Source organism: Montipora capricornis, chromosome 11 (genome assembly GCF_036669925.1).
Source record: "Montipora capricornis isolate CH-2021 chromosome 11, ASM3666992v2, whole genome shotgun sequence".
Classification (NCBI taxonomy): Eukaryota; Metazoa; Cnidaria; class Anthozoa; order Scleractinia; family Acroporidae; genus Montipora; species Montipora capricornis.
Genome location: NC_090893.1, coordinates 29087950 through 29097949, shown reverse-complemented (window position 1 = coordinate 29097949; position 10000 = coordinate 29087950). Strand labels below are relative to the sequence as shown.

The 10000-nt window shown below is 39.3% G+C and overlaps 1 protein-coding gene across 1 annotated transcript in view; it reads left to right on the top strand.

Moving 5' to 3' along the window:
* Positions 1–576: 576 nt before the first annotated feature.
* The window catches only part of LOC138022784 (oncoprotein-induced transcript 3 protein-like), an 11280-nt gene continuing 1856 nt past the window's right edge, over positions 577–10000 (top strand). Inside the window, exons 1-3 of the mRNA XM_068869738.1 lie at positions 577–618; positions 6022–6186; positions 6589–6681. Of these exons, the coding sequence (XP_068725839.1) occupies positions 6024–6186; positions 6589–6681 (256 nt within the window). The 5' untranslated portion in view covers positions 577–618; positions 6022–6023. The remainder of the gene's footprint in view (positions 619–6021; positions 6187–6588; positions 6682–10000) is intronic.

The following is a 10000-nucleotide window of genomic DNA, read 5'->3' as shown; positions in this document are numbered from 1 at the left end:
AAAATTAGATTAAATATAAGTGCAATTTTTCTGAGCAGGGCAAAACAGACAAAACAAGAAAGAAGATAAGACAAGACACACTTTCAACTAGCCTCCCGTGCAGAACTGGAATTTTTCTGAAAGCAGCGTCGTTGTCCAGGTTCTGAATCTGAAAAGTACCTAAACAGAATTTAAGACAGGGCCAAGAGAAGAGAAATTAATGGAAAACGCCTTTATAAACTGTTTCAGAATTCCAAAGCTTCGAGACAAAGATTGCATTAAACGAAAAGAGAATTGACGAATTGATAATTCTGGGAAAAAATAGTTCAAGGTTACTTTGAGGGGGGGCCGGCACGTAGAATAATCCCGGCGTCGTGAAAAGCCAATAGAAAACCAGAATGTTTGCTGTTCTTCCCTTATGATACGAAACAATACCACATTTTTGCCAGTCCGGTGGCGATGTTATATGAGCAGCACTGACATCAATTAGGTTGAGTTCAATCTTTTTTTCTTTTCCCACCTTTTCACTTTGCTTGGTCCTTGCTAGAGACAGAAAAAAGTATTTCTCACTCATTTGAATTCATTCTTTGCAGGTTTTAGTAACAACGAAAGAAAAAGCTTTACCCGAGGTTTTGCACGGTAGGCTGAATTCATTGCATCATTACATGCCTAGATTGAGCATCGCTTACTTGGTCTAAAATTGTTTTGATAAATGGTTAATTTCGGGTGGCAGACCTATATAACGTCCATGAAGTCGGTTTAATTTTAACGCCACTCGCTATATTTTTGCTGTGTCGAGTGTATCGCTTTGAGTGATCGCAGTTTTCTAGCTAGAGCAAACTATGGGTGGCTCTTTTCAAATAGCACGGACTTCGAGCAGTCACGACGGTGACGTCAATGAAAACGTCGATTGAGAAAATATCCTCTTTTAGTGTTTTCTCATTGTAAGACCCTTAAAAATATCAAGCGGTAATGCTGCTTAGCCTGTAGCTCGTTTACTGGGATACCCCAAAATAATCATTACAACTCGCCACCTGGAGTAGATTGGCCAGAGGCCGTAGCCCCTAACCGCTTTAACATAGAAAGACAAAAAAATGAGGTAAACAACTCCATTTTACAATTGTTGTCGGATGCAATGAATAAGTTGGCCCCAGTAAAGGAAAGGGTAGGGGGAGGGGGGGGGGGGGGGGGCTGAACCACGACAAAGCTTCATTAATATGATTTAATGAAGCCCACCCCGCCCAAAGGAAAGCAGCACAAAAACTGGACGTGAAGAGGAATGTGAACAACACAAAACGGATGTAAACAGTATAGGTTGTCTGGAACCGCTGCCCATCTATTAGATTGATTAACCACATAGAACGGAATGACAATTACCTGAGCAAATAACCACCAATGTAATCCACTGCTGAATTACATCAATCAGTAGACTTGAAATGTTCCATGATTGCCGCGCTTGCGAATCAACCCTGCAACACTTCAGTCGTACCGAATGTAGGTGATAAGACGGACGAAACAAAAGCAATAACGAATGTGAAAAAGTCGGCTTCCCTTGCCGACAAGTTGAACTGCTTTAATTACTTCCAATGACATGAAGTGTTCCGTGAATAGCCGCCCTTGCTTATCAACCCTGCCTGGTGGTTTCCTGAGGTCTCCTCGCCTAACAACCTGCTGTATGTTTTTTAAATTTGTTATACACATAAAGGCAAATACATGATGAACACTTCAGTCGGATGGAATTTGAGAGATAAGCCAAACAATGCAATATAACCTCTGTAAAAAAAGTCGGCTGTCCTTGCTAATCTGACTTAAACAGGAAATACTATATAATGTGCAAGCGACATCCCCTGCCTGTCCCTGTATAATATAATGTACCGTAGATTAGTTGTTTGTAGACTGATTACGGATACACCTCACAAGAGCATTTGACTTCCAACGTCCCAAGCATCGACTTAATCTGCGCATCAGACATTCTCTTCTCGGCGGCAGCAGATTCCGCTACAATACGAAAACTATGGCCTTTATATCTGGATGGGTCCAAACCACAATACCCGACGGCATTGGTGAGGTTATCAGTGAAATATGCCCTAGGGAGCGCTGAGCCATTGGGTAGCTGAAAAAGTGGCGCTGCACTGAGATCTCTCCTCAAGAGGTAATCCAGGAGGTACTGAACTGGGCAAAAACCACCCTGACGGGTCACCACTACAGAAAAAGGCAGCTGATTCACATAATGTTCGTAATTCAAAAACTAATCCTAATGGCCTCTACGTTGTGTGCAGAATTACACAATTTAGTAACCTGAGACAAAGAAATAGATTGTCTATTTTTAGATTCTGTGATTTCACCGACTCTACAACAAGCAAAAAATACAAACAAACAGATCGCCTGAAAAAGACAGGTGTTATAATCTGAGTCTTGCACATGATATGCAGCTTGAATCGCGCTATGTAATATAGGCAATGTAATAATAATAATAATAATAATAATAATAATAATAATAATAATAATATATTTTTTTTCTTCATAGTCCCTTTCTTAACATATTCCAAGCAAATTGCTATTTACAAGTTAGAAGTAAAAGAAATAATGATTACAACCTATTAACAATTCATTTCGATTAAAAAAGGGACTATTATGAAGCACAATAGAGCTGTTTTCAAGCACAATTTTATTTTTGAAGAAAAAAAAAACAAATATCATAAAATTTCGATGATATTCTTATTTGTCATAGAAAAGATTCATGTCATAATCGCATTCTGACTAAAAAATAAAAAGGAAATAAAGATAAGGTTCTTAAAGAAAAACCACTCTTATTAAAAAAATATATGCAGATAATATCAGTCATTTAAAAATAATAATAATAATAATAATAAATTAAAATACGAAAAACTAAGAAATTCTAACGGTCACATTCTCGATTCTAATATCTGTGTCCTGAAGGTCTACATTTCTTCTTCTTCCCCTGGAACCTCTAAGAACCTCTAAGGCAGAGGAGGGCTGAGCTGAGAATAGCAAAGGATACTTTTGCTCTTAGCGAAGACTCGGTGCTGGCGTAGCCCTCTACCTTCTTAATGGCGAGTAGTTCAGCTAATCTGTTGTGGTATCTCTTACATTCCTCGGCCATTCCGCCTGTGGTAGTAAAAACAAGTGGCGTGAAGGTGCTTTGCTCCACCTCCCCTACCCTACTTGCCAATTTTGGGTTTTTTTTTTATTCTCGTGTTGCCTGTAGATTTCCTTGGGGCCTAGATCTCTGTAAGAACCTGCATTAGGGTGACAAACCCTGACATCGAAGATTGCAGTCCTCTGTCTCTCCCAGAAGCCACGGTCGCTAATATCTAAACGCGCATCAGAAGCTCTGTTGGCACCTCTGTTCAAAGTATCTACATTGATTTCCTGAAGGACCGGCTCTGTTTCCACATCATTGCATACCATGCTCAACATCTCTGCTTCCAAGTCGCAAAGCTCATTATGACGCTGTATTATAAACCCGCCACGTCGGCATACCACTGCATGGTCTATGTTGACCTGGTCCCTCTGCACGCATACTTTCGGTGTGTCGGTGATTTCCAAGGTCGTATCTCAACTTGATCGCATCCCTGAATTCTCTCTTATTTAGATTGAAGTTCAAGTCTTTGATGGGAATTACTCGTCTGTCAGCCAGTTCGATGCTTCTGTCTCCGTGGCTAACTCTGCAGCTCGCTTGGTTCCTGTTGGCAGAGAGGTCTTCACTCGTTCTAGCCTCTCATCCATGCATTCATCCTTCTCTTTTACGCGCGCTTATTTCCAGTGTTCTTATTTCTGACGCATCTGGTGTCTGATGCACTTGCTCCACAATTTGCCTTACTAGGGGACCTGTGACCCTGACTGAAGCCTCGTATTCTTTGGGTGAGGCTCTGGCCTGATCTATAAGCCCAAGCCCTCCCATGCGCACAGGAAGCGCAAGGAGTTCGCGCTCTGCTTCAGTTATGGCGTGGTCCGTAATACCTGGTATAAGGACTTCAGTTATCGCTCGCTGTAAAGGCTCTAACAAGTCAATAATATCGGACAGTGTCCTTAAAGTGGTATTATGATCAAAAAATCAAATCTTTTTTTTTCCTTTGGATTTCAAAACTATGTTAACTCAACATTAAGTGACCCAAGTTTTAAGGCTTACTTTCAGAAAGACACTTGTTTATTTTAACTGGAATTTTCCTATTTGATGGTCCACCATTACTAATTTTAATATGTATATTTAGCCAAGCCTAAAGGTGGAGCTCCCTAGTTATTTACTCTTTCTGCTTGTAGGGTCAGTGAAAATGAAAGGTTTCGAATTGTCTGTGTTTTGATGTTTCCGGATGCTGCTTTACTAATTAAATCATTTTCTTTGTTTTCTTCTATAGAAAAATTCATTGCCTAACTAGTGAATTCCACGGTAAATTTTACGCTGAAAACCGATATCACAAAGCCATGAGTACGATATCGATTTTTCGAGTGAAATTTACTTTGGAATTCACCAGTTTGGCAATGAATTTTTCTTTAACTGCATGAGTTTAAAAGAAAATAAGCACACCCTCAGCGAGCGAATAGGAATCACGATAAAATTAGAAGCCATAAAAATAATACTTTTTTAGTTTAAGGTCAAAGAAAAGTTTTACTGAAGTACTTTATTCCACTTCATCTCTGAAAACGAGATCATTCACATTTTGATGTATTTCATTGAAACACGCCCGGTTAGCTTGGAACAAGAATCGGCAAAATACGGCAATGCAACCAAGAAAGGACGAACCTCAAACAAGATCCGCTCCAACACTTAAATAACGTTTAGGTGCTTTAAACAAACTTCTCAAGACATAATTCCAGTTGACAATAAAAATTCGATTTTCATTCCTGAACAAAGGAAGAACCGATTAAACCACCTTTTATAAATACGCATCCACTGCAATTAATGCATCCGTAAAAATAACAAACGGTTTAGTGCCCAAGGAAAGAATTATGTGGAGCAACTTCTTCATCTAAGTATGAGCTATTTTTGGCCTTAGTTGCTGGTTCAATGCATAGGCTGGATGAGTTGCATACAGTAAGCTGATACTTATCATAAAACAACAGGATTGCTTATTAACAAACTTATGTCAAAGTAATCATTGTTCCAAGTCTTGTTGTGTATTTTCTTTTATACTCGTGAGGTCTAGGCTAGGCTAGGATTAGGGTATTACATAACACCAGCCGATTACGCGCACATGAAAATTGCTGAAAAGTAGGTTGACCAGGTCGTCTATCGCAGAGCCCACTACTTCAGGTTGCAAATGAGACAAGTCATTGGTTCCTATTTCCAAAATGACAATCTCTGGAGCGTTGGACCCAATGATACCAAGATCGTGTGACCGAAGCGACGCAGCACAGCGGCCGCCCACGCCGTGCCATTGAACAGAAACAGTACCATCAAAGCCGAATTTCAAATTCATTCGAGCATCAACATTCGCGCTAATATCCCGAAACAAACGCTTAACAAAGGAATCCCCAATTACAAGCGCTTTAAGATTAGCCATAACAAAGGACTCAAAGCTCGGGAACACGTGACGCGTGGTGATACAAGGAAAGATCGATTAAGCACAACATTAATCGAGTGGCAATGATCAAGAAATAATGGAGTATAGGCCATTAAGTGAGTCAAGATAAAAAAAAAAAGGGGAAGTAAAAGGAATAAAAAGGATAATCTTACCTTGAAGCATAAAAAGTCCTGTACTATAATCGGGATGAATTGCAGAGGTGAATGAATGACGCTGTAGAAGTCACATGTCCCAAACGCCCAGGCCTAGGGACTATCAATTTGCATGGCGATGATCCCCTCTCACCTATAGGCTGTTGTCATGCAATAATTACAATTCATCACTGTCTATACCAATTAACCTAACAAAATCAAGACTTCTCAGGACAAAACATAAACACACTATTTCCGGGCAAATATTTCGTTTTTCAAGAATTTACTTTGATGGCGGCAGGTTCATTTCTGGTAATTTAAAAAGACAAATTTGAAGTTAAATTTGAGTGTCGCTTGTTCCACAGAAATGGCTTCGAGAATAAAAATGCTTCTTGTGGCTTGGTTGTTGGTTTTTATTTTGGTGGAAGAAAGTAAACCTGTCCTGTCAGGAAAGAGAGGAAAACTCAAGCGGTTGCAGGAGAGAGTGAGCAACTTGGAGAACCAAGTAGCAAAACTAGGCGAGTGCAAAGGTGCGTAAGTGGGTCTTAAGCTGCTGTTACACTAGGCAATTTTTTGTACAAGTTGTCTCGCAACAAAACAAGTTGCACGAAAAAAATTTTTTTCGTCAATTGAGTTTTCTGTGCCCTTGGCAGTATCCCAGTATCTCGCAGGAGAGAAATGTCTGTACTTTACTTCAGTCGATTTTCAAGTCTTAAACGCCGATGTGCGTAGGAAAGATCTTGTGGTGTACAACAGTTTCCTATCAATAGTCTTATAAGAGCAGCACGGTTCAGTGCCCAATTAGGTTAAAGCGATTTAAACAACGAGCGGGAATTTCGTTTGTTATTCGTGTCCGTTAGGAGAGAGTCCTAATTAATATTTTAGTAACATGTTTACCTCTTAAAGGTTAAGAAGCCTTCATTTCTCTTTAGCTTGCTCTCTTATCGACGAAATTTTCAAGAGAGTTGAAGCTTTGGAAAACAGAACTCAACCTCCTCCACCCACAGCACCCCCTCTGCCTGAAGGTAAGTGACTTCATCAGCCCACTTTAGTTATTGCTTAACCGAAATTATTGACACAATATTAAAGAGAACAAGTAATTGCGTAGCCAGCTTCGAAAAATTCCGTTAAAATCCTTGAATAAAGGCAGTTTGCTGAGTATTCGGTATTAAATCACTCAATTCAAAGAGTTTTCACAATCATGGATTTAAATTATCATTCTCAAAATTATGCAAGTTTTGTCATTCTTTACATTCATGATCATAACCCGGTATATATGAACCCAAGTTCCCTTTTACACTTCATTTCTGGTAGTTCTGAACCCAGCACTCAGTGGAAGGATTAATCGGGACCTCAAGCAAACTGCGACGGAAACGGTACTGAAAACGTGACAAAACAAAAGGCTTAACAAGCAAAACAATGGCTATGCACGTGCATTTTAATTATATGTACATTTCTTTGCCGTCTTGTACAAAACAACAACGTGAAATTATCCCATTTCGCGTAGTTTACAGAAAGGTTATCACTACGGCGACTTATTGCTGGGAATTATTAAATCTGGGAATTCTTATTTCTGATTTCTGGGAATGAATTTGACCAGGAGCCCATGAAGGGTTCCTGATCTGACACCACTGGACAAAGTGAGCACAACTAGCTATCAGCGAGATTGGCCGTTTTCACACTAGAGAGGGAAAACTCGCCCGAGACGGAAAACTGGTCTTAGCTGAAAAACCGGGACGAGACGAATTTTTGACGGGAAATCGTCTGAATTTATCCGTCTTATTTCTCTGTCGAAACAGACGATTTTTCGAGGACGATTTTTTCGTCGAGACGCGAGACTCGTCTTGAATTCACGCTCAAGACGGGGAACTGGACGGAATTTGAATAATTCGCGCGGTAAACAAACTGGGACTAGAGAGCGGGCAGCGAATTACGGGTAACAAAAATGGCGCCCAAGAAGAAGAAGGAGAAAAGGAAGACTGAAACTAAAAACAAATCATGGTCGAAAAAGGAGCTTTCCTTTTAGAAGTATTATCATCCGTCGAAAATAGAGATAAACCTTGAGTGCATGTTTTAGAAACACTAGCCTTAAAGAAAACTGCAAATGAAAGTATCTTCACGCAAATTAGAGAGGAATTCAAGGACAGACGGGTTGCAGAAGGTCTGTCCAGTGCCAGGGACAGTGGTGCCGAAGATTACTCCTTCACAATTCGCCAAATGAGATCCAAGTTCAAATGATTGAAGATAGATAGATAGATAGATAGATAGATAGATAGATAGATAGATAGATAGATAGATAGATAGATAGATACTTTAGATAGATAGATACTTTACTATCACCTTAGATTGCAGTTATAACTGAATTGATAAGGTTTACATTACTTAATTAAAAAATTCAATTCGGTAAGTAAAATATATTAACTATTATGATAAATTAAGATAGATCTAGGACTCTTGTTACAACTATGAGGTACCAAATGGAGAATTGACTAATGGTATTCGTTATATAAATAAAGAAAGTTCATTTAGAGTCATAAATCCTAGCGCTAGTGTTAATAAAGGTATTACTGAACCTATTAGTCTTACACAAGGGCGTTGCAAAAACCCTTGGTCCTTGGTTTACGCAGGGTTACCGAAGGATGATTAGTGTTAAATGATAATAAGTGAAATAACTGATTGTTAGGATTAGAAATGGTTTGTTGAAAAAAACTCTGACACAATTCAGATCTTCTTTGCGATAAACTATTAATATTTGCGGTCTTAAGAGCATCAATGTATGACACATCGTAGCCATATATAATACGCATGGCTCTCTTTTGTACTCTTTCTAAGGCTGAGCTAAGATACTCAGGTAGACTATAGTGAAACACTTGACAGGCATATAATAAAACTGACTGAATGCAAGCAATATAAAAACAGACTAGATCCTTAGCTGGAACATGAGCGCGCTTTAGTTGTATTAAGAAGTACAATCTCTTTGCCGCTTTTTTAACGCTAGCATCTACATGCTGATTCCATTTTCACAGACTTAACAAGATCAATAATAGCGGTTTCGTTAATTGATACTAGCTCGCGAATTGCTGGAGAACGTGAAAAGGAAATTCTAAGCCCTTTGCATTTCTTGGGATGTAATTGAAACTTATTGATCAAGGACCACTGTGTTATCTCGTTAATGGCATTCTGCGCCTGGCTGACCTCTCTGCTGTCAACTAAGACCTGGAAAGGACTGTGCACCAAAATAAGAAGTCGAAGCGGCCTTTTTAATTTCTAGATCTGCTAAAGACACAAATACACCGGATTGGTTTGCAGTTTTAGACCCCATATTTACAGAATGCCGTGATAACATGGTCGACCTCAGCAGCAAGGCTTAAGATGTGTTATGTAGTGATTCGGATGAGAAATTGTTATCAATGGACGAAGATGATGATGATGAAAGCAGCATTGCTAAATCCAAGCAAAGTGATGAAGAGCAGAATGACCAAGATGATGATTCTCCTAAGACACAAAAAGGTCAAGAGTGAAAAGAAGACTGTCATAAGAAAGAATAAGTTCAAAACGCTTAAGTCCCAAACTGCTATCATGAGTGATATGGTTGAGACCATCAGAGAAAGTTCTGCTATTCAAGAAAAAAAACAGTGATGAGCAAGTGAAAACTTTGTTTGAAGATGAGCAAAAAACGGACGAAATGTTCCTCACATTCCAAAGAGAACGGGGTGAAGCAAACAGAGGTCATGAAATGATGTTGATGAAGCTTATGATGTCAGGGTGAAATTCCGGTAATGCTTATGGTCCTGCACCTTTGGACCAACACCCAACCCTACCACCACCATCAGCTAGGGAAGCATCCCCAGACCTTTACGGTGCTCAGTGCAGCTCATCACAGGATGCTTTCTCCTCTCCCTACTACCCAGATTATTAGAAACTGTAGGTAGCCAGTAGGCCAATCTTTTGATTTCCCCATGTTACTGTTGCTGTTATGTCATGACCACGCCCAGATCCTAAATTTATTTTTAAGTGTTAAAATAGATAAAATATGAGTGAGTCCAGCAAATGAGTAAGAGATCTATTTTCAACATGAGAAGATACATTTAATATCTAAAAGTGACCATGTGATATTGTCTTTATTAAATAGGCATTGATGAAATCTCATAAAAGGACCTGTGTTAACACAAAGTGCAGAAACCACATTTTTGTAACTGGAGAAATCTGTGCATTTCATCTGTGTCTATATAGTAAAAGTTTCATTTTAGGGAACAGGTCAAAACAATGGTACTTCATAAGTATCCAGTGTTTGGGGGTGGGTACCAGTGACCCTTCACCTTTTCGAACTTTCACGAAAATCCG